The 26,287-nt window shown below is 40.4% G+C and overlaps 1 protein-coding gene across 9 annotated transcripts in view; it reads left to right on the forward strand.

Moving 5' to 3' along the window:
• The window catches only part of WDR7 (WD repeat domain 7), a 402,328-nt gene that overhangs the window by 174,687 nt on the left and 201,354 nt on the right, over positions 1–26,287 (forward strand). For all 9 annotated transcript variants that reach the window (XM_073584835.1, XM_073584827.1, XM_073584830.1 and 6 more), the window contains 2 exons: positions 839–962; positions 8,235–8,348. In XM_073584835.1, coding sequence (XP_073440936.1) covers positions 839–962; positions 8,235–8,348 — 238 coding nt within the window. The remainder of the gene's footprint in view (positions 1–838; positions 963–8,234; positions 8,349–26,287) is intronic.

Consider the following 26,287-nt stretch of genomic DNA (forward strand, 5'->3'; position numbering starts at 1 on the left):
CAACAGTTTTTGATGCGTAGAGCGTGAACGTGCTGCTTGTATAAAAGGGCCTTTAAACATAATAAGTGCGCAGCGCTGATAACCCGGTTGGTTTACAATACTTAAGGGGGGGTGTCCAGGGTTGCGGTTCAAGTGCACACTGTTAGGATTCTTCGGTGACGGGCGTGAGCTGTTGTGTGACTGTAAATAAGCGATTTGCATACTTCCGGCCACATTCCGACTAGACGTGTCCATTCTCGCTCAATTCACTTATATTGAGCGAGAACACGCTTGTTTAGTCGGCATGTGACTGCATGTATGCAGATCAAATGCTTGCGATTATGCACTCACTCACTCCAGGAGCCTACACTGGGGAATTGTCACAGCGTACAGTCGCACTGTGATGATTCTCACGTCTGAAGTCACATCCACATATACATCCATTGTCTTCACCCAACGAAGGCCAAATAGTGTCTTTTTTTTTTTTAACCCTGTGCAGAAGGAAGCATTGTTTCTGCTCCTTTTTCTTAGTTTTTTTTTTTGTGTGTGTGTTTTGGACGTGCCACAGTGCATGGCAATGCTCTGTGAGCTAAACATAGTAATTATTTGATTCCAGGTTATGTTCTCGGTTCCAGAATGGTAAGCCGAGCGCCTGACGTTTCGGTAACTCGAGAGCACCTGAATAGAGATGGCTGAACACGTGTGTGGCCACCTTTGTATTAAATCTCCACCTGTATCCTTGGTGGATGGGGGCAAGGAGTGTGACGTGGTGCTCTCAATCAACATGACTATATAGAAGGAAATCAAATCACAATGCAGAACATACACTGTGGGTTGATTCTCCATGTCTTGGTTGCAGGTCCGGGAAGCCGCCCAAGCCTTATTACTAGCAGAATTACGACGGATTGGGCAGTCGGGACGTAAGGAGACCATCGATTCCTGGGCACCGTATTTGCCTCAGTATGTCGACACCATCATGTCACGTAAGTTTACATTAATTTTTGGCAAAGAATCTAACACTTTTATAGTATAGACTTATATAACATATTGCATCTGTACGTCTAATAATATCCCGAGAGGACGTCAGAGTTAATGTAAGGGAGACTCTGTTACTCTGGAGGACCCAGCACATCTGAGTCTTACATATAAAGCACTGGGCACCATGTAGTACTTTAGTTTTCCTGTGGTGGAGCTGCAGGAAATTTGATCACTTCTGTTATATTTTCTTATTAACTGACTGTCATGTTGGAGTGGACCACCCCTCTTGAGGACAGTTTTTACTGCAAGTTCCAGGAGTTTCATGTTTTATCAGTTGCTCGCCATTTTCTTTAATTTTTCTCTATGTATTCAAAAACAAAACCCCCTCATAAAAAAAAATTCTTAAATACCTTTAATCAGCAAATCGGAGATAATCAATCTAGTACATTAAAATAACCGCAGTCTTGTCACACTGACAGAAACCCATACTGGGTTAATAGGACAGGAGCCTTTGAGGATGTTTAATATCAGTATCACCCTGTCTATCTGATTTAATACTGGAGAAACCAGGGGTGCCTAGATAAGAAGAGGCTGCTCACACTGCTGTCGACCTTATGTGATCGAATACTGGAGGTTCCAGGAGTGCTGAGCGAAGAAGAGCCTATTCAAACTGCTTTCCCCCCTGTCTATCTGATATAATACTAGATATACCAGGGGTGCTGAGCTAAGAAGAGGCTGCTCACCTTGCTGTCCACACTATCTGATCTAATACTGGAGATACCAGTGTGGCTTGGGTAAGAAGCTGCTCACCTTATGTTATCTAATTCTGAAGATACTAGGGGTGCTGAGTTAAAAAGAGGCTGTTCACACTGCCGTTCACCCTGTCTGATCTAAAACTGGAGATTCCAGGGTTGCTAAAGTAAGTCGATGCTGCTCACATAGCCTCCCACCCTGTTTATCTGATTGAATACTAGAGATACCAGAGATGCTGCGCAGAAGAGGTTGCTCACACTACTGTCTACACTATCTGATTTAACACCTCAGCATCCCTGGGATCTCCAGTAAGAAGAGGCTGCTCACACTGCTGTCCACCCAGTCTGTCTGATCTAATACTGGAAATACAAGGAGTGCTGAGGTAAGAAGAGGCTGCTCACGCTGTTGTCCACCCAGTCTGTCTGATCTAATACTGGAAATACAAGGAGTGCTGAGGTAAGAAGAGGCTGCTCACGCTGTTGTCCACCCTGTCTGTCTGGTCTAATACTTCACATACCAGGGGTACTGAGCTAAGAAGAGGCGGCTTACAATGCTATCCTCCCTGTATAGCTGATCTAATACTGGAGATACCAAGGCTTGCTGAGATAAGAGGCTGCTTACACTGCTGTCCACCCTGTATCCGATCTAATACTGTAGATATAAGGGGTGCTGAGGTAAGAAGATGCAGCTCACACTTCTGTCCACCCTGTCTAGCTGATCTAATAATGGAGATATCAGGGATATGGAGGCTAGAAGAGGCTGCTCACACTGCTGTCCACCTTGTCAAACTCATGTAATACTGGAAATACCAGGGGTGCTGAAGTAAGATGAAACTGCTCACACTGCTGTCCACAGTCTTTCAGAAAGTTTTTTACTGCACATGCTCAGACACACCTGTCCAGTTAACAAACTATAAGCACAGATATTTAGGAATGTATTCATAATGACTTTTTGTCTTCATATTTTTGTATGTCTGTAGCAACCTTTTATTGTCTTTCATAAAGGAGAGATTTAGGTTCTACATACGGATGAGAGTGTTGCTGTAAATACAACGCCCAGTTATACAATGATTTGTCTACTAAAGGTGCACATCTGCATTAAATGACATATTCCCAATTAAAAATAAAGAAGAAATATTGGTCTTTTTGTGTAAGTTTCCCAAACTCATGGGTGTGGTGTAGCTGTCAAAGCAGTTGTTGGGGTGAGATAAAACAATTACTGGAAAGCAACAACACAGTCTGCATGTATCCTTGCTTCTCATTCTTACTTTTCTCATCTCTCCCCTCTTCTTTGACTTCAAAATGCATATAGCATGGTGTTCTGAGTTTGGTAGAACCACTGCTGCGGGGAATGGACATAACATTGGTGCAACGTGCAAATCCGCATAGGGGCGCAAGAGCTTGTGTTACTGAAGCATAAAGGGGCCCATGTACCGTTCTTTCACAGAGGCCCTCTTCAGTCTGAGCCCACCAATGTGACGATAATACTGGTGCTACATTGTGGCCATAAAGAAACGAAATAATCTATAAAAGCAGATGTGGGAATTGCTGCAAATACAGGGCCCTAATGTAGAAAGCTCAAAAGCAAAATTGCTAATATTAATAAAACATTTACATGTCTGCCAGAGACTCAGCCTCAGCATTTACTTCTCGATTTTGGCGTTGCTTAAAAAAAAAGAGGCACAAAATCTGTGTCTCCTTTAACGGCAAGTAAAAGGTTATCCTGCGCTGGCCTTTGTGTGTATGTGCTGATGTGGATGCAGGCAGCCAGACAGGCAATGTGTGGAGAGAGACCAGGGAGCAGCCTGCCCGATCGATAGCAGTGGTGTGAAATGAATTAATGTGAGGCAGTCAGTCTGTCTGTCATGGCATTGCGGGGAAAGCACAGGCAGCACTGCTCCGCCACCGCGGCCCAGATCTCGCTTCCTAGAAACTTACCTCCCCTGAAATCAGTTTACTGTATATCCCAGCTGCACTCTGAAGCCCTAATGTGCCGTCATCTTGACAAGTGGAGGAAGAATAATATTTAATGTTGTTTATTACAATTTTTTGGGTTTTAGTTTTTTTTTTTTTATCGTTGCAACCCCTGTCCCCCACATTAAAAAGAATGACATAAAATACAAATGCTTATTATATACTTTTTTTTTTTTTTTCTCGCACGTCACTTGCAGTGGTAATTAATAAAATAATGTTCCTGGTTTTTACGGTTTTTTCCAAAAAGTATGTGTGTGTGTATATGTATATATATGTGTATATGTATATATACACTCACTGGCCACTTTATTAGGTACACCTGTCCAACTGTGTGTTAAGACTTAATTTCTAATCAGCCAATCACATGGCGGCAACTCAGTGCATTTAGGCATGTAGACATGGTCAAGACAATCTCCTGCAGTTCAAACCGAGCATCAGTATGGGGAAGAAAGGTGATTTGAGTGCCTTTGAACGTGGCATGATTGTTGGTGCCAGAAGGGCTGGTCTGAGTATTTCAGAAACTGCTGATCTACTGGGATTTTCACGCACAACCATCTCTAGGGTTTACAGAGAATGGTCCGAAAAAGAAAAAAAATCCAGTGAGCGGCAGTTCTGTGGCCGGAAATGCCTTGTTGATGCCAGAGGTCAGAGGAGAATGGGCAGACTGGTTCGAGCTGATAGAAAGGCAACAGTGACTCAAATTGCCACCCGTTACAACCAAGGTAGGCAGAAGAGCATCTCTGAACGCACAGTGCGTCGAACTTTGAGGCAGATGGGCTACAGCAGCAGAAGACCACACCGGGTACCACTCCTCTCAGCTAAGAACAGGAAACTGAGGCTACAATTTGCACAAGCTCATCGAAATTGGACAGTAGAAGATTGGAAAAACGTTGCCTGGTCTGATGAGTCTCGATTTCTGCTGCGACATTCGGATGGTAGGGTCAGAATTTGGCGTAAACAACATGAAAGCATGGATCCATCCTGCCTTGTATCAACGGTTCAGGCTGGTGGTGGTGGTGTCATGGTGTGGGGAATTTTTTCTTGGCACTCTTTGGGCCCCTTGGTACCAATTGAGCATCGTTGCAACGCCACAGCCTACCTGAGTATTGTTGCTGACCATGTCCATCCCTTTATGACCACAATGTACCCAACATCTGATGGCTACTTTCAGCAGGATAATGCGCCATGTCATAAAGCTCGAATCATCTCAGATTGGTTTCTTGAACATGACAATGAGTTTACTGTACTCAAATGGCCTCCTCAGTCACCAGATCTCAATCCAATAGAGCATCTTTGGGATGTGGTGGAACGGGAGATTCGCATCAGGGATGTGCAGCCGACAAATCTGCGCCAACTGTGTGATGCCATCATGTCAATATGGTCCAAAATCTCTGAGGAATGCTTCCAGCACCTTGTTGAATCTCTGCCACGAAGAATTGAGGCAGTTCTGAAGGCAAAAGGGGGTCCAACCCCTTACTAGCATGGTGTACCTAATAAAGTGGCCAGTGAGTGTATATGTGTGTGTGTATATATATATATATATATATATATATATATATATATATATATATATATATATATATATATATATATATATATATATATATATATATGTATAACACAGTAGAATTACAGCACAGTTAAGAACAGGGTGCAAATTCTCACAGGTACATACCAGTCCTCATGAAGAACTACGTGTGTGAGTGTATAATACATATAGATAAGTAGGTGTTTGTGCGTATATCTGTATATATTTACACATACTCGCATTTCTATGGATATACACACACATGTATCTATAGTGTGGTGTGTATGTGTGTGTGTAGATAGAGATATATATATATATAGTATGTGTCTATATGTATGTATATATAGATAGGTAGGTGTGTGTGTGTAAATCTGTGTACAAATTTACATATGCTCACAGATCTATGAATATATACACACACACTTACATGTGCATTCATATATCGATGTATGAATGTGTGTATATATATGTGTGTGTGTGTATGTGTGTGTATATATATATATATATATATATATATATATATATATACACACACACATATCTATGAATGCACATGTAAATATATATACACATACGTGCTTGGTATAGATAGATGTGTGTGCATATCCATGGATCTGTGAGTATATAGTATATGCAAATATATACACGCACACACATAATTGGAGATTATGTATATATATATAATGTGCTGTGTGTACAGTTTTTCCAATTTTTCGTGGAAGTATCTCATAAAGCACCACAAACTATTTTTCGCCTTTATTATTTCTTGAATTTAACGCTAATGTCGAGCCTTTCGTTCCTGGCCGGCGATAACATGACGGAGGCTTGTATAAAGACTGTCAATCGGTGGTGCTGAAATAATTATTACGTTTATTAGATTTAAATTTAGGATAAGAATGAAAGAGAGAAAAAAAAAGATAAAATTCCTTCCCTCCCATATAAAATAGCTTCTCCACGTCCTCACGGTTTAATGGCCGCATTCTTTTTCTACTCCGCTATCACTTAGGAGCTTGTATTGAATTTACAATAAAATAAAAAGAAGTGACCTCTGTAAAACCCCGGAGATCAACAATATCAGTCTCGGTTATGCACATGTTAAATTGTTCCATTGTAAGAGGCGAAAAGAAAGAAGAAGGAAAAAAAAAAAAAACCCTGCGAGCCTGCCTAGTTTTATTGGGATTGATCAGGATGTGACCCGAGCCATTTGTACGAGACCGCAATATTAATAATCATCAGCAATATCCTGCAGAGTGAGGATGGAAGGAGTACGACGCGGCGTGCGATTAATACATGTCGCTCGTAAAGGGCTTAAAAATGTTTATTACGTGATGAAGGCAATGCGTTAGGGTTTTATTAGAAGAGCTGTTGAGATGGAGCATTTTTTTTTTATGTCTCTGCGAATGTTCTGCTTGGCTATAAACATGTTATTCTTTATGGAAATTCCAAGTATATTTACCCCTATAAAAACGAAAAATTATCCCACAAAAATCCACCAGGACCTGCACTTCAATACAATTCTATTAGCAAAATGTCTACATTTCCAATTAAAGTGAATGGAGACAGATTCCTCCCCTTTAATTGTCCATGGAACCCCCATTGTGAAGATAGACACATCGTCCCAGAGGTGGGAACCCGTCACCTAATTTGACGTTCTTTGGTCCTAATGCAAATTATATAACTGGGATCCCAAGTTTCACTGGTCTCTAGTAGAACTGGTCTCCACATATGGACCAAGAAGCCCCCCAAAGCTCCTGCACCCTCTATAGTTACATCCCTGGTGGGATCTATGCTTAGCAGGTTTCATGGAATATTCTTTGGAAATGGAACAAATATCTAAATTGGGAATACTCCTTTATGGCTGCTCCTTCAGTGACATCCTTCAGATTGAGGCTTATTGCTCTGTTGCTATTTGCGTTAGGGTTTCTGAGAACTAATGGCGAAATACCATCCTACCAGTTATAAGCCGTGTCCAGCCCTGTTATGCCACCTGACCGTATGCGTCATCTTCTGTTTTCCGTCTTTCTCTGACTACCAGTCACTGAAAACGGTAGCCTGTTCCTCATGGGCAGGGCTAGACCGCTTCTGCTTATTGGTCAATCAAGCCATGGGATATTTCTGACCCACCCAGTCGGTACTCTTTGAAAATTTAAAGGGAGTTAGTTGAAGAGGTTGGAGCTACTTTAAAGGATGAAACTAGCTGTCATTATGTGGGGTGACAAATTGTGACAGCCATACTTTAGGGTATGGGGGTACTATGGAACACGTTATGCAGTAAAGATGGTTAGTTTTGGGGGGCTATAGTGGTTGGCATTATTAAGGCATGAGCAAAGTTGTCAGGCAGTACTGGATGAGAGGGGCATATTATACTATAAAGGGGCTCATTTTTTTCCCCCCTTTTTTGTTGTTTCTTTTGCAACAGAGCCGACACACAGACAGAATTATTTATCCGGCACAATGAAGGTCAAGTGCAATATTATTAGTTGTATCTTTTATTTATATGGAGCTGCCATATTCTGGAGCGCTGTTCATGTTCATGTCTTTGTGGTCAGCGTGCAGCTCTTCCATGTCAGCTCTCTACGTATTAAGAATGTATGAGCAGCATCTGCGGGACAGGAAGAGTTTTATCCTAAACACCTAATCATCTGATCTTACATTTATTATGAATGTCCGGAGCCCTGGGACGCAAGGCGCCCTCTGAGACCCTAACCTCTGATATTTCTAGTTAATTAAAAGACAAAAAAAAAGTGTTTTTATCGCTAATATTTTGCTTTAGAATTTTTGTACTTTGATCACTTGTAACAATTTTTAAATTTTTTTTTTTTTTTAGATTTTTTTTATTGAATTTTTTTAGTTATTTTTTGGAAGCCTATATATGAATGATTTCTATATTTTGTACTTCAGAACTAATTTTACTCTTCTATTTATTGTTTTTATTGTGTATTTTTGATGTGTAGCTTGCATTTTAGTCATTGTGTGTTCAAAAGGTTTATTCTTTTTTTTTTTTTTGGATGATTATTTTCCAGCTGGAGTGACTGCAGAATCTGTACAGGTTGGCACCGGTAGTCCTGACTCCGCTGGGTCAGAGGTGAAAGTTCAGGAGGAAGAGCATGATCTGGTGGATGATGATCTTGCGGCAGGTAATGTCGGATTTTTTACACTTATTGCTGATGTTACTGTTTCCTTGGTTATATCAGCTCGCCAAAACATTTTTGCTTTGAACATGAACATAAATAATTCTTCCACTTGATTGTGGAAGTGGACACGGTCATTTATTTATGTATCTATATGCTTCTTTCAATAGCATTTTAAGTCAAGAGGTGATAAGTTTTGAGATTCTGAGCTGTGATCTTTTTAATGAGAACTGGATTACACAGGAGACCGTGTAAGCCTTCAATGTGGCTCCCCACTATCCCTACCCTTAGGCTAGTTTCACATTAGCGTTTTTTTGCGCAGCGCATCGTGCGCATAAAAAACGCAAAGAAAAACGCATCCATACGCAAAACAAACACGCGTTTTTTTAACGTCATGCGTACACAGATGCGTCAGAAAAACGCAGCGTTGCTTGCGTTTTACATGTGTTTTTGCATGTGTTTACGTTTTTTATGCGCATGCGTTTTAGGTGTGACATTTCACAATTTCACATTTTCACAATTTTGCTGTTTTCAGTCTGTAGAGTATTGGGGAATTCCAGTGCCCACACAATCTTTTATCACCTTGGTTTTTGGGAGTGGTTTTCCATTGTCTAGACCACATTCCAGACTTGTTTACCTCCAAAAACGCATGCGCACAAAAAACGCAAACGTGCGCAAGACCATGCGCACGCATGCGTTCCCATAGACTTCAGTGTGTTGTTTTTGCGCATTCCGTTTGCGCAAGCGTTTTTTTTTACGAGACAGGGCGGACCAAAAATGCAACATGTTGTGTCTGGCACGCCTGGCGCGAAAGACAAAAAAACGCATGCGCATGAAAACGCAAGCGTGCGCAAGACCATGCGCACGCCATGTTAAACATAGGTGCGCAGTGCGCATGTGCACGGCTGCGCACGATGCGCTGCGCACAAAAGCGCTTATGTGAAACCAGCCTTACACAGACACACCACAGAACACAGCCAAAGTGGTCCCTTTCCCCTTGAAGTTTATTACTTGCATCCATAGCACAACTAAACTGTACCCATTCATATCACCGCTATACAGCACAGTTTCCTAGTACTGCTCTCCCAATGCAATAAGTACATATTACTGCTATGAAACAGGAATCTAAACGTTACCTATTCATATATAGATGCATATATTATACACCTTAGGCACACATGTATGCACTGTACGTACATACATACACTGATATTACACACACCTGCGTGCATATCGAACACCTACTTTTACATCGTCCACCTACATTCGCCTACATCCACATTGCCTACCTATATTCACATCTTCCACATACATTTACATCAGCCACTTACATGCACACTGCCCACCTACAGGTGCTTCTCACAAAATTAGAATATCATCAAAAAGTTAATTTTTCAGTTCTTCAGTACAAAAAGTGAAACTCATATACTATATAGAGTCATTACACACAGAGTGATCTATTTCACGTGTTTATTTCTGTTAATGTTGATGATTATGGCTTACAGCCAATGAAAACCCAAAAGTCATCATCTCAGTAAATTAGAATAATCAACAAAAAACACCTGCAAAAGCTTCCTAAGCGTTTATAAAGGTCCCTTAGTCTGTTTCAGTAGCCTCCACAATCATGGGGAAGACTGCTGACTTGACAGATGTCCAGACAGCAGTCATTGCCACACTCCACAAGGAGGGTGAGCCACAAAAGGTCATTGCTAAAGAAGCTGGCTGTTCACAGAGTGCTGTATCCAGGCATATTAATGGAAAGTTGAGTGGAAGGAAAAAGTGTAGTAGAAAAAGGTGCACAAGCAACCAGGATAACCGCAGCCTTGAAAGGATTGTTAAGAAAAGGCCATTCAAAAATTTCGGGGAGATGCACAAGGTGTGGACTGCTGCTGGAGTCATTGCTTTAAGAGCCACCACACACAGACGTATCCAGGACATGGGCTACAAGTGTCACATTCCTTGTGTCAGGCCACTCATGACCAATAGACAACGTCAGAAGCGTCTTACCTGCGCCAAGGAGAAAAAGAACTGGACTGTTGTCAGTGGCCCAACGTGTTGTTTTCAGGTGAAAGTAAATGTTGCATTTCATTTGGAAATCAAGGTCCCAGAGTCTGGAGGAAGAGTGGAGAGGCCACAATCCAAGCTGCTGGAGGTCTAGTGTGAAGTCTCCACCATCACTGATGGTTTGGGGAGCCATGTCATCTGCTGGTGTAGGTCCACTGTGTTTTATCAAGACCAAAGTCAGCGCAGCCGTCTACCAGGACATGTTAGAGCACTTCATGCTTTCCTCTGCCGACAAGCTTATGGAGATGGAAATGTCATTCTCCAGCAGGACTTGGCCCCTGTCCACACGGCCAAAAGTACCAATACCTGGTTTACAAACAACGGTATCAATGTGCTTGATTGGCAGAAAACTCGTCTGACCTTAACCCCATAGAGAATCTATGGAGTATTGTCAAGAGGAAGATGAGAGGCACCAGACCCAACAATGCAGACGAGCTGAATGCTGCTATCAAAGCAACCTGGGCTTCCATAACCCCTCAGCAGTGCCACAGGCTGATCGCCTCCATGCCATGCTGCATTGATGCAGTAATTGATGCAAAAGGAGCCCCAACCAAGTAATGACTGCATTTACTGAACATACATTTCAGTAGGCCAACATTTCGGATTTTACTATCATTTTTCAAGCTGGTGTTATAAAGTATTCTAATTTACTGAGATAATGACTTTTGTGTTTTCATTGGCTATAAGCCATAATCATCAACATTAACAGAAATAAACACGTGAAATAGATCACTCTGTGTGTAATGACTCTCTAGAATATGTTTCACTTTTTGTATCGAAGAACTGAAATAAATTAACTTGATGATATTCTAATTTTGTGAGAAGCTGCTGTATACTCGCATCACACACTGACATGCACACTGCCGAAAGCTGAGGTGGGCTGTCCAATACAAGAGCATTGGCCCAGCGTAGAGGAACCAGTATCTAGCGATAGAGACGTGGAACTGACTAATGTCATTCCTTTCATTTCCATTCGGAGAATTTCCTTTGGCTTTGCCATAAATGCCTGATAGGTGCAGCTCCGACCTCCTAAACCACGGTATAAAAGTTAATTTCTTACATAGATTTAAAAAAAAAAAAAAAAAAAAAGTTAAATGTAGTAAATGACATTTTCTTTTTTTTTCAAATTTGTAATCTCTGTGTTTCAGCCATTGGCAGATATACACGGAAGAGCAGAGTGACCAGAAGTAAAGGCAGGAAAGCCAAAGCAGGGACCCCCTAGTAATCCAACAGTGGATCATTTATTTTTAGTAATTTGGTGTTTTTCTCGAACATCTAATATTCTAGTATTTTTTTTTTTTAGCAATTTTAAGCATTTTTTAATTTTGAGATTGCATCAGACAAGTTGTTGTGTACCTGCACTAATTTTTATTTTAGCCTGTTGATATACGGTAGTTGTCTACATTACTTTGCCATAATGCGTTGTTTCAGTTCAGATGAAATCCATATAACAAGCTCCTTTTCTTAAAAGGATTACATACCATACCTCTGGGAGGCTGAAAACTTCTAGTAGTCTAATGAAGTCCCCAGACGGTTGAAAGGCCATCATTATTTCTATTGTGTCTCTGGGCTGCGTGCTTTATTTTTAACTCGCCCCCACCCTACCCCACGCACACCCCTTTATATACTACAGTATGGACAGTATACGCTTTCATCATGTTTGTCTATAATGGAATGTAGACCACTTTATAGAAAAAAGTTCCATACCTTTAGCTTTAGATAGCATGGTCATTTAACGATACCTAGTGATGGCATATATTCACACTGGCAGAGTTTTTTTTAAAATCTATAAAAAAAAATCATAGAAATTCCTGATTTCCGCTCCCTTATTTCTTGATATTAATTATTCTTTATTCTCATATAATTAATACTGAGCAATATATAAAGAATTCTTCCCTGTGTCTCTGGCTTAGCCATGTCCCCTCTTTATTTTCTCACCAATCTGTATCTGTCTGTAAGACAACTGGCTGCAGCAGGAGCCTCTCCCCTTTTACCCTGGCTGCAGCACGAGCCTCTCCTCTTTACCTTGGCTGCAGCAGGAGCCTCTCCCCTTTACCCTGGCTGCAGTAGGATAAAATATTTATCAAGGAGTTAGTCTTCAGCCAGCCACCAGTCAAAGATTGAATAATTGATCTTCAGGAGATTAACCGCTTTGTTCTGTTGGATTTCTTCAAGACTGATTATTTCAGGATCATGTAAAAAATCCTGTAGATTAATAAACCGTGAAGCCAACTTTGTTTAACTACTGCCAGACCGCCCATACACTTTGAACGCCTGAGCAAGATGCACGTTATGCTCTGCAGTGATGTTCTAAAATGTCGCTGCATATTATAGGAACTGCATGAAATTGTCTGGGAAAGGAAAGCTTGCTGTCAGACACAGCCGGACTCCTCAAAAAGAAGGCAGGGAAGGTTTATTACTGTCTCTGCCTTCCCGATTGCTGCATACACAGTGCTTAACATGAATTGAAATTTGACCTGTAACCGGGTGTTAAATGTCAGCCCCAGTTACAGGGCTAATCACATGAATAAAAAAAGATTTAATTGTTGAAATGACCTCATGGGCGGCGAAGCATTGTGTGATATAAATAGAAAATAAATAAATTAAAAGCAAAAAAAATAAAGTGCTGCCTATCCAAATTGTTATAACTTGCCATGCCCTCACTGGAAAATAAAAAGCACGTATCCGATATATATAAATACTTGTCACAGAAAGGGGAGCAGAGTTTAAAATATATTTGTCGTCGTAGGCATGTTTTTGTTATATTTTCTAACTGATCTAAGCAAAAAAAATAAAGGATAGTAACAAAATAACATTAAAAAATTGGCCCCAACTATCTTGAAAAAAATTATTTGAAAGTCCAAGCAAGAAATTTTTTACAGTTCTTTAAATTATATGCACGAAAAAAAAAACCTGAAACTGAGCTGGACTTGAAATGCTATTTTACACACTCCTTTCTAGGATTGGGAGGGCTGATGTATGCAGCAATACAGAATATGGTGGCACAATAAAACCAAAAAGACCCTTCATTGTCAATTGTTGTTTTTTACTTTTAGAAGAAATATGGTACTTAGAGGAATATTGCTACAAAAAGCTTTTCCATTGTGTGAGTTATTGGCATAGCACAATGACGCTTATGGTGCCAGACCTCACCATAGCCAGTTTTTATTTGCCCATCTGCCATTATTTCATTGTCAGATTTAGGGCTCATTCAGACGTTGTCGTGTTTTTTTTTGTTTTTTTTTTTTTTTGCATATGAGTGCTATCTGTGTTTTTCACAGATGGGTATAACTGCTATAATTGTGAATGGAGCTCTTCACATGTCTGAGATTTTTCACAAACTGCATGGTCCACAAAAAGTCAATGAGACCCGTCAGATTAAAAATCATCAACACAAGTCTATGGGTCTATAAAAAATCGGACAGCATTCAGATGCCATGCGTGTCCTTGTCCGTTTTCCACTGGCTGATAGAAGAAGGTGGTGAAACTATTTTCTATTTTGTCATCCGTGAAAAAAATGGCCAAGCTTTTGGCCAAGCTCTTGGCCAAGCTCTTGGCCAAGCTTTTGGCCAAGCTTTTGACCAAGCTCTTGACCAAGCTCTTGACCAAGCTCTTGACCAAGCTCTTGACCAAGCTCTTGACCAAGCTCTTGACCAAGCTCTTGACCAAGCTCTTGGCCAAGCTCTTGACCAAGCTCTTGGCCAAGCTCTTGGCCAAGCTCTTGACCAAGCTCTTGACCAAGCTCATGACCAAGTTCCAAAGTCTTATTTTACAAAAATCATAATTTTCTTTTTTATTAGCACTAAATAAAAAAATAAAAAAAAAAAAATATATAATCAGCGAAATAACAAAAGAGCAAAAACTGGCCACTTTTGACCTGGTGAATAGGGCCTCTTTAAATTCTGTTCTAATTATCACCATTCTCAGTCATTTTTATAAACTAATATATATATAAATCTAAATTCTGGAGAAAGCGAGTCCAAAAAAAATGGTCTTGAGATCCTTCTTCACCAAATCTAGACCCAAAACAATTTATCTAATTACATTCATGCCTTAATTTAACTGTTTTAACAGCCAGCACATGGGATGCCGGCGGAAGGGAAAAAAAAAAAAAAAAAGGTCCGGCTTGAATGAGATAATTTCAGGTTCACCCGTGCCGACTTCTGAATACGATGCGGCTCTTTTCTGTATCTCGTCTTCTCTAAAGCTAATATTTATTGATCTCCCCCAGTAATGCCTGCGTGCAGTGGTCAAGAAGAGTCTCTGCCCACCGACGGAGGGTTCTCCAAACACTTACGTTTATCCACACGCTATTCTTTTTTAGAACAATCACTTTCACATTAATCCTTTTAAGGATTAATGCATTTCAGTTTCAACAGTAAAGTAAAAAAAAAAAAAATGCTGAAAAAAAAAAAAAACTAGAAAAGCTGAAACCGTTTACAGGAAAAATAGCTTAATTGCTGCTACCGTATTACATGTGTTCGGAGCGGGGAAGAAATGTCTGCCTTGCATTTTAAATATTTATAGTCTTTGAGTTATCTGTTTTCTGTCATGATTAACTTTAGCATAGGATCTAATCTTTCTGAAATGGGTTTTCATTTAATGTTATATATATATGCATTACACATTCAGAAAACTAGAAAAAAGGTACAAAAAAAATCTGATTCGTTAAGGCTTCATTTAATTTTTGTTCTCAAAGGGAATCTATCAGCAGGTTTTTACTGTGTAGTCTGAGAGCAGCACAATGTAGGCAGAGACCCTGATTCCAGTGATGTCATTTACTAATCTTTGTGCTGCTGTTTCAATACATCAGGGTTTTATCAACAGGAGATTATCACTATAAGACTCGGTGTCGCATGCCTCCTGGTCCAACCACACCCCCAACACTGATTTGGCAGCTTTTTGTGTACACTGCCAATCATTGTTGTGGGCGGCGCTATACACAGCTCCAGCATTCATAGCACTGCTAGATTGCCCCTTTTAAAAGAGAATGTATCATGTATTTAATTTTTCTTTTGTTATTGAAATCAAAGTATTTTGAAGATATTTTATTTTCTTCAATCATTTCAGGCCATTTTCCCCCTTCCTGACCAAGCAAATTCTTATTTTTTTTTTTTTTATCCCGTACATGTGATTTTTTTTTAAACTGCTCTCCAAACTTTTCTCGTTTAGATATTCAAATAATTTTTGCGATCCGTGGGTCTTAATTTTTGTGACATTTTTATGTATTATTTTTTATTCATTTTTTGGGGGGCTGACATCGTAGAGGGTGGTGGATATCATATAGTAAATACAATTTTTTTTTTCTTTTATTTATTTTTTTATGAAAACTATGCTTTTTATAAACACTTAATGAATGCTTTCAAAAAATATTTTACGTTGCTTTCCCTTTTGTAGAAATTATTTTTTATCTATTGGACATTTTTGGTTTTTGACAGGTGCATGTCTTGAAACAATAATTGGATTGGATGTCTTTGATTAGTTTTGTATTTTATATATTTTTTCTCATTTATTTCATACAAACCCTGTCCCCAGAAGGTATTAAAATACCTTTAGGGGGTGAGTATTTTAATATATTCATACATACTATTTATTGCTGATTCCCCTTGTAAATGGGGCTGATAGATTAGCATAAGTTACAGGGTAAATTCCGCCTCCTGCCTGCATAGCAGAGCTGACTGGGACTCCTAGGACCCAGCAGTTCCTTTTCTTGCCTTACACCCGGCAATCACATGAACACTGGGTCCAGAGAATGAAGCACTGTCAGTGCTTACTGTACTCTATACAAAGCGCTTGGTCAACGCTGTGTATACGAAGATCAGGAAGGCAGTAATGAACCACCTCTGCGTTTTCTATGGGGAGTGGTCAGTGGTCGGTCTGAAACTTCTTAATATCTGGAATTAGCTAATTGTAGCTTTCTCCTTATTTAGAGATTTCATGGGGATTCTCAGAAAAGATGCTCCAGAAATTTTATTTAACGGGGAGAACACAATTATTAACTAAAATATTAATTATTGTGAATACCACAGAAGGGGTTTACAGAGTGAGCCCTATAAGGCGCAGGGAGTGTGATTCAACGCCGTATAAACAAGTGGACGGAAACTCTCATAAAAATTCAGACGCAGCAATACAGATCCTGGGATCGTCTGCGATTCACACGGGCTTAAAGCATAATCCACCGGAGAGCGAAATTTACTCTAATACTGTACAGGATTTTCAGTTTGATCCCCGGCATTAATACCGCCACCCAAGTGAACAAAGGAATCACAAGGTTTCAGGATCAATATCTAGTTGACTGCAGAGTTTTCAAGAGCTGTTTGTGTGAACAAATTATTTCAAAGTGCTCATCTAAACGAGCATTTAATCAGCCGGTTTGCCAGTTATTATGAGCAATGGGTTCCAGTGAGGAGGCTTTTATTACAACATGGTCTATTATTGGAGATTTTGCCCATGGGAACAGATCGGATCGGGCTAGATTTGTCTAAATGGGCCTCATGTGTTCTATAAAATTTAAGTTTGATTTCGAATGAAAAGTTTTTTTAAACTTTTTTTTTGGTTTTTAAATGTCACATTTTTAACAAAATAATTGCAGGTGGCTAATGTGTTTAACAGTTTTTATACCGACGACATTACAATTCTAGAACATTAAAAAGACATTTGATGAAGGCAAGCTATAAAATGCAGAAAATGTGTTTAACCAGGACCTTTCACCAAATTTTTCACATCGAGCTAGGCACAGGATGAAATGGTGGCTGCTCAACGGAGATATTCGCAATCTAAGGTATTTGGCACCTAACGAGTTAACTTTTTAAGCCCAAGTGAGTGTTATCAGATAGTTTTGACTGGGGGGGGGGGGCGTGTAGTTCTTCCTATATAATACTGACCAATCATAAGCAGAACGGAACCCTAAAGGAAAAGAAGAGCACGCCCCCACCATAGCGTGAAGTAGGTTGCTCAGTGTGTAAGATATATATTGTCAGACAGCTCTGATCTCCTGGTCTAACCTCCTTCATTAGTCAATGTGGTGGAGGGGCAGTGCAACAGAGTTTAGCGGTGTCACATTACAAACCCTTCTATCAGCTCTCCTGATTACTGAGTAATCACACTCATGTCTGCTGTGCTCAAGCACCTTGTATTAGCTCTGCATTGAAATCAGGCTGACGTTACTTCTCATGTAGAAGTAATCTGCCTGTTCTTGGGGACTCCTGTGTGATATGTAATGAAACCTTCTGTGATCTCACTACACAGGGAGTACAAGTTGAGCACAACAGACATTAGTATGATAGCCTCATCAGAGATGAGTCAGTAATGTAGGAGAGGGACAGTACAGCAGAACAGACAGTGCTGTGAGAGGAAGAGAGTGGATAGAAGGGTTTGTAATTTGACACGTCTAAACTCAGCTGTGCTGCCCCTTTCCCTCCAGTTACCTTATCTGAAAAGTATGTTATCTGTGCTTTCTATTCATGCTGGAGGATGGACCAGAGCTGTTTCCTTACATCTCATACACTCAGAAACCTGCTCTAAGCTATGAAAAAACATGGGAAGTAAAAGAAAACTCATTAGGTGCCAAATACTTTGCTAATACCTTTGTATCGGATAGTTGAAATAAAAAAAAAAATGGGTCCCTTCTGTAGTCAATATTACATCATGTGTCCAATTGAACCTGAAAAATTAGGAGAAAGGTCCTCTTTAAAATGCGCGCTGGGTTTGAATGTAAAATATCAGCATCTAATACTAGCCTGGAATGAATTTAAGAATACTGTGCGTTTTTTTTCATTCACGCAATCTACTATACTGTTTTACACTATCGGTCCAATTTATCATTTGTGTTTTCTTTTAGTTACTACTTTTTTGCTTGTGATGTTTGTTGTCAATTTTTGACCAAATTCTTCAAAATTTTGTGAACCAAAAAGTCTCATGTCCCATCAAAATGTCACAGGCAACTCCAAAGTTCTATCACACTATAACTGACATAACATAACATAAAAAAAAAATAACTGGGGAACACAAATATAGAATAAATTTCAAAGAATTTGCAAATTAGAAGAAATTGTCACAAATCAAAAACAGGCAAAAAGACCAAACACTGGACAAAAAAAACACGTGCAAATGCAATAAAAAATAAATTAATATTCTTAAAGGGAATCTGTCCGAAGGTTTTTGCTATGTAAAGGGCCTGTCACACTGAGCGAGATCGCTAGCGATATCGCTAAAGCGTCACCGATTTTGTGATGCAGCAGAGATATTGCTAGCGATATCGCTGTGTGTGATGCCTCCGACCGGCTCCCCCGCTGTCTATCACTGATCGCGCAAGAACGTCCTGGGCCGTTTCTCGGCGGCGGCTTCCTGCTGGGATTCCTGGTGGCGCCGACGAGCGACGCTTGGATGCGGGCGGGAGGACGTCAGGATCGCCTCGTCTGACAGGTAAGTAACGACCGCCGACCGCTGCTATGTCACTGGTGAGATCTGCCTGTTTGGCAGCTCACTAGCGACCACTTAGCGATGCACCAGCGATCCAGACCGGGTCGTATCGTGGTCGGGATCGCTGGTGCATCACTAAATGTGACGGGACCCTAAATCACAGAGCAGCATGATGTAGGGGCTGAGAACCTAATTCCAGCAATGTGTCACTTACTAGGCTGTGTTTTACTGTTTTATTAAAATCAGTGTTTTATCATCAGTAGATTATCATTACAGGACTAGGTGTCTTGTACCTCCTGCTCCAGCCACACCCCCACCACTAATTGGTAGCTTTCTGCCTATGCACAGTGTACACAGAAGCAGCCAATCAGTCGTGTGGGCAGGGCTATACAGAGCTCAGCATTTTGAGCTCTGCTTGATCTGCAGCACCTAAAACTGTGATTGTCAAACTGACAGCATGCGGATCAGCAAGGGACTCATCGCTGGAATTGGGGTATTGGCACACACAATGGCAGTGAGTTATAACTAATAGGTGCAGCTATTGCTGATACTATAACAGGAGGAGGGCTTAAAGCGACGGTATTCCTACCCCATTATGTAAATTTCTGTATAAAATCCAAGGCACATGGTGATATATTGTGAGCTCATAGCAGACTGTGAATGATGTTGATGTACGTACAAGGCCCTAAAGGGGGTTGTCCTCTTTTTGGGTGGATAGTTTTTTTTTTAAATTAACATAAAATGCACATATTTGGAGCTAAAAATCATCTTTGCTATCGGGGTTCATTAAAACTTTTGCACCTTTTTACTTTCACAGGCGCTTTATTTCCTTGTGCATTCAATTTTAATATTAACTGCGGTCATAAATTAGCAGAGACCAGGTCAAAAAGCCAGATAAGTGTTACAAACTCTCCCAATAGACCGTCAGAACAAGCTCACTGACGGATCCTCAGTTAACTCATTCTGCAGCCCACAGCAGACAAAAGTAGCGATGACATTTTTTTTAATGAAACTCAATTACTAAAATGATTTATTTTTTTTTAGCCCCAAATTACATGCATTAAAGTCACAAATCAAATAATATTGTACTCGATATACTTTATGTTCACACCACCGTGACGTAAGGTCTGTGCTTGGATCGCAATACCCAGCCCATTCTGTGGATCAACAAAAAGGGTGACATCCGAGGCAATTACCCGTACAGCAGTGTGAACGTACACTTAGGCCTCTTTCACACATCAGTTTTTTGCCTTCAGGCGCGATCCGGCTTTTTTTTGAAAAAACGGATCCGGCAAAATGCAATGCCGGATCCGTTTTTTCCCCATTGACTTGCATTAGCGCCGGATCGCGCCGGATGGCATTGCGTTTAATCCGTTTTTTGCCGGATCCGGCAACTTGTCTCATTCCGGCGTCTTGAAAAAACGTCTACTGTAACGTTTTTTGTCTCCGGCGAAAAAGCCAGAAGCGCCGGATCCGGCGCTTCCAGCTTTTTGCTACAATGAAAGTCTATGGGCGCCGGAATGCGCCGGATCCAGAAAAAGACGGATCCAGCAACCGGATCCGGTTTTTTTAAGTCTGCGCATGCTCAGATCCAATTGGCCAGCCGCCAGGAACAGAGACGGATCCAGCAAAAAAACGGATCCGTTTCTACAGTTCTCCAAAATTTATGCCGGATCCGTTTTTTCTAAAAAAAGCCGGATCCTGCCTGACGGCAAAAAACTGATGTGTGAAAGTAGCCTAAGGGTGTGTGCACACGCTGCGGATTCTGCTGCGTTGTACAGTACCTTTATTTCCTATGTAAAAAAAAAAACGCTGTGCACATGCTGCGGATTTTTCAGCGCGGTTTTGCTGCAGTTTACAATCCGCAGCATGTCATTTCTTTTGTGCAGAACCGCTGCAGTTTCACATCTCATCCATTATGAGGTGTAAAACCGCAGGGAAATTTTACTACAAAATCCGCAGATCCAAAAAACTCCGTGTGCACATACCCTAAAGAGTCCAAACATACAATATATATTATTTCCCCAGTCTGTCTTATATAAATTGTATTTCTTTCCCTATTATTTTTTTTTATTTTTTAATATATTTACATTGGATGCACTTACGGAAAACTTAGCGGTGACATATGTGGTCACCCGCGGCGTGCGCTGCCAGGAATCCCGTTTTGTTGTTTTAGTTTTCTTCCATTTTTCTCCGCGCAGACGGAGGAATTATCCTTTAATTGCAGCAGTGCTGGAAGTAAGTGGTATTTGGTAATTTCAAGCATCATTACAGAGGTAACGATTCACAGGATTATTTGTTAGCAAATGGTCCTTGACTGACAACATCCACCAGATAGATTAAATAAAGAGCTGCACAATCCCTAAAACACCCATAGACCGGAGCGGTGCTCCGCTCCCTGCATTACCTGCGACTGCGCACTGAACCTGCCACTTAATTCCCTCTCTAATTTGGGTCTTAAAAAGATATTTTGTTCAGGAGATAAGTCGAATAAATATATATATATATATATATATATATATATATATATATATATATATATATATAATGATAATCATAATAAAAAAAAACAAATTCTTACACCAATTAAAAGGAATATATACATATAATTATATAATATATAATTTCTCAGTTTAGAAAAAAAAAATAATAATAAATATATATATATATATATATATTAAATGGAGAGAAAAATAGATTTTTTTAAAAATTATTTCGTTTTATTTTTACTTTGGCACAATAAAAGCATTTTTTCAGATTATTTTTTTTTGTTTGTTGCATTTAAAAACCCCTATTTATAGCACTTATTTTTATCAGACAACTTGTTGTTTTCATTGGTACCATTTTGTTTTTTTTGGAACTTTTGATGGCCTTTTATTTGTTTAGGGAGATGGGATGCGCTTGTGCAGATGTTTTTTTAGGCATAGTCCATTTGTCTGTTCACACGGCCTTGCATTTTTGCAGACAGAGTGGTCTGCACCGAAACATGTGCACATGTCTAATTTTGATCCAAGTCACGGATCAGTCTCACTAATTCAAGGCTTTGGGTCTGTGGAGAAATTCAGACAGCACTCATATACTGTCTATTTTTCATGCACTGTTTGATAAGAGTAGCATGGAAAACCACCCTCTTCTTCTTTTTTTATTTTAACAATTTTTTGGGGCAAACTAGAAAACACACCGTGAACCCTTTTTTATTTTACTTTTTCCCTCACTAGACCCTGTAAGCAGATACCAACATGTAATGATGTCCATGTGAAATATAACAACTGCCCTTTTGGGAGTGAACAAATGATGTACTGATTTGGAAAAATAACAAATAAAAAATTAGGGGACAAAAATGATAATCAAAAAATGAAATATTGTTTAAATTAATTCTTGTTGGTGGTTATTTTTCAATTATTTTTCAACATCTTTATTAAAAAATTAGGAATTTTGCAAATTTCTGACTGGCCACTGGGGCTATTTTAGACTCATACTTCCTGTCTTTTCAGGAAGAGTGTTAAGCAGGATCCTTATCATCAGGGGCAGGATTATAATGATTGATAACACCTCTGTACACAGCTGATAACAGAGTCCACCTATCACAATAATCCATGTCACAGCTCACCTCCTCCTCCCTTCACAATGACCTCTGCACACGCTCATTAGATGCTTCGAAACAAAAAGAAAGGGTAGGAGTCTGTTCATGGTGGCTAATGTACATTTGAATTTCATTACAATAAAGTTAGAGTTTTAAAAAGCAGCAGTGGCCAGTGTGAAAATGGCAAGATTTCTCTTTTTTCATACAGAATTCAATATGGGTGAAAAAAAACGAGAAAAAAGCATTTAACAGAAAAACTTATTTAAGCAATCTTATGTCCACTTCCATTTAAAGTGAACCTGTGACCTTGGGAAACACTATTAGCCTGCTTTCATAGGATTATTTTGAAGGGTAAATAGGGTTACGATACAGTCTGGTCACCTTACTGAAAGTGGAGCTATTGGGAGAAAATGAACTTATTTCCTCCCAGGAGCCACTGGCTTTCAGTATGGGGGCGGTGCACGGAGAGGTTACAGTCGTAATACTGCTCACTATACTGTGAGCGGAAACTGTAAGCTTGCCCCAGCTGTCAATCAGAATGCCAGGGCATGCTTATAGCCACTACTCACGGTATAGTGAGTGTTGACTGTAGCCGTTCTGTGCTCGCCTCTATGACTGAAAGCCGGCGGCTCCTGGGAGAAAATAAGAATATTTTCTCCCAGTAGCCGAACTTACAGTAAGGCAGCAGGGCAGCATTTTATTGATATTTATCTGCAGACTTGCGAAATATCTGCAGGTTAGTAGCGTTTTTCCAAGGCGTCCAGTCATGGTGATTACGAGGGAAAAAAGGTATAGCCAAAAATCCCACCTTGTGGGGTATCCTTGATCATGATGAAGGTGAGAGCCTAAAACTACATGGAGGGGGGGGGACTTGATAATGATCTCAAGACAGCTCGGACCACATTCACCAAGAAAATCATTGGTGATACATTACGCCGTAAAGGTTTAAAATCCTGCAGTGCCCGCAAGGTCCCCCTGCTCAAGAAGGCACATGTGCAGGCCCGTCTGAAGTTTGCCAGTCAACATCTGGATGATTCTGTGAGTGATTGGGAGAAGGTGCTGTGGTCAGATGAGACAAAAATTGAGCTCTTTGGCATTAACTCAACTCGCCGTGTTTGGAGGAAGAGAAATGCTGCCTATGACCCAAAGAACACCATCCCCACTGTCAAGCATGGAGGTGGAAACATTATGTTTTGGGTGTGTTTCTCTGCTAAGGGCACAGGACTAACTACTTCACCTCATCAATGGGAGAATGGATGAAGCCATGTATCGTAAAATCCTGAGTGACAACCGCTTTCCCTCCACCATGACATTATTAATGAGTCATGGATTGATATTCCAGCAAGACAATGACCCAAAACATACAGCCAAGGCAACAAAGGAGTGGCTCAAAAAGAAGCACACTAAGGTCATGGAGTGGCCTAGCCGGTCTCCAGACCTTAATCCCATAGAAAACTTATGGAGGGAGCTGACGCTCCGAGTTACCAAGTGACAGCCTCAAAATCTTAATGATTTAGAGATGATCTGCAAAGAGGAGTGGACCAAAATTCCTCCTGACATGTGCGCAAACCTCATCATCAACTGCAAAAAAAGTCTGACTGCTGTGCTTGCCAACAAGGGTTTTGCCATCAAGTATTAAGTCTTGTTTGCCAGAGGGATCAAATACTTATTTCTCACTGCAAAATGCAAATACATCTATATAATTTATACAATGTGATTTTCTGGATTTTAGTTTTGATATTCTATCTCTCAATGTTAAAGTTAACCTACCCTTAAAATTATAGACTGTTCATGTCTGTGACTTACAACATCAGCAAGGGACCAAATACTTCCTTCACTATATATATAAATTATATATATATATATACCGTGTGTGTATATATGTATATGTATGTGTGTATATATATATATATATATATATATATATATATATATACACACATTAACTTGTAATATCATGAAAAAAAAAAAAATATATACACTCACTGGCCACTTTATTAGGTACACCATGCTAGTAAGGGGTTGGACCCCCTTTTGCCTTCAGAACTGCCTCAATTCTTCGTGGCAGAGATTCAACAAGGTGCTGGAAGCATTCCTCAGAGATTTTGGACCATATTGACATGATGGCATCACACAGTTGGCGCAGATTTGTCGGCTGCACATCCCTGATGCGAATCTCCCGTTCCACCACATCCCAAAGATGCTCTATTGGATTGAGATCTGGTGACTGAGGAGGCCATTTGAGTACAGTGAACTCATTGTCATGTTCAAGAAACCAATCTGAGATGATTCGAGCTTTATGACATGGCGCATTATCCTGCTGAAAGTAGCCATCAGATGTTGGGTACATTGTGGTCATAAAGGGATGGACATGGTCAGCAACAATACTCAGGTAGGCTGTGGCGTTGCAACGATGCTCAATTGGTACCAAGGGGCCCAAAGAGTGCCCAGAAAAAATTCCCCACACCATGACACCACCACCACCAGCCTGAACCGTTGATACAAGGCAGGATGGATCCATGCTTTCATGTTGTTTACGCCAAATTCTGACCCTACCATCCGAATGTCGCAGCAGAAATCGAGACTCATCAGACCAGGCAACGTTTTTCCAATCTTCTACTGTCCAATTTCGATGAGCTTGTGCAAATTGTAGCCTCAGTTTCCTGTTCTTAGCTGAGAGGAGTGGTACCCGGTGTGGTCTTCTGCTGCTGTAGCCCATCTGCCTCAAAGTTCGACGCACTGTGCGTTCAGAGATGCTCTTCTGCCTACCTTGGTTGTAACGGGTGGCAATTTGAGTCACTGTTGCCTTTCTATCAGCTCGAACCAGTCTGCCCATTCTCCTCTGACCTCTGGCATCAACAAGGCATTTCCGCCCACAGAACTGCCGCTCACTTGGTTTTTTTTCTTTTTCGGACCATTCTCTGTAAACCCTAGAGATGGTTGTGCGTGAAAATCCCAGTAGATCAGCAGTTTCTGAAATACTCAGACCAGCCCTTCTGGCACCAACAATCATGCCACGTTCAAAGGCACTCAAATCACCTTTCTTCCCCATACTGATGCTCGGTTTGAACTGCAGGAGATTGTCTTGACCATGTCTACATGCCTAAATGCACTGAGTTGCCGCCATGTGATTGGCTGATTAGAAATTAAGTCTTAACACACAGTTGGACAGGTGTACCTAATAAAGTGGCCAGTGAGTGTATATGTGTGTATATATATATTTTCTACGCATCTCTAATCCTTTTTCTTCTCTTGTATATATGTTTGTAGTCAGTCTGCCGCGCATATCATTTTTCCCACTCCCGGTATGTATGGCAGACCCTATGAAATATGTACGCACGGTTTTGAGTCATCCTATAAGTAAATTAGAACTGTTTCCATAAAAGACATATTTCCCCTTTTACTGTCTGATGGCAAAAAAGAAAGATAAAATAAAACACTTTCCAAATTTGAAAAAGAAAATCTTGTAAGTAAACCACACCAGAGCTTGGTGGGACCTGTGATGGAGAAGCTGGGAGCCTGGGGTGACAGACACCTTCTGATGGCCCATTCTGCTCCTTGGCTTACCACCAATTAGTAAATATTTCAAGTGAATTGGCCATAAGGGTCTGGCAGCTTAGCACAAGTTCCTAAATCAGCCACGTAATCTCTTTATGACCTCATTCTTCTGTGAAATGAAGACAGGTGTGCTCCCCGCCATGGGGTCTTTGTATCCCATTGTCACTTCATGACTGTTACAGCTTTTCAGGGAAAAAAAAAAATCTCTATTTTGTGGTTTAGGGTAGAAAGCGGCGCACAGTGTCCATTATTTCCACAAATCCCCCTGCTTTACAAAAATAAGAAAAATATGTTCCCTACAATTTTATAGAAAATAATA

Source organism: Dendrobates tinctorius, unplaced genomic scaffold (genome assembly GCF_039654945.1).
Source record: "Dendrobates tinctorius isolate UK_male_01 unplaced genomic scaffold, ASM3965494v1 ptg000085l, whole genome shotgun sequence".
Taxonomy (NCBI): Eukaryota; Metazoa; Chordata; class Amphibia; order Anura; family Dendrobatidae; genus Dendrobates; species Dendrobates tinctorius.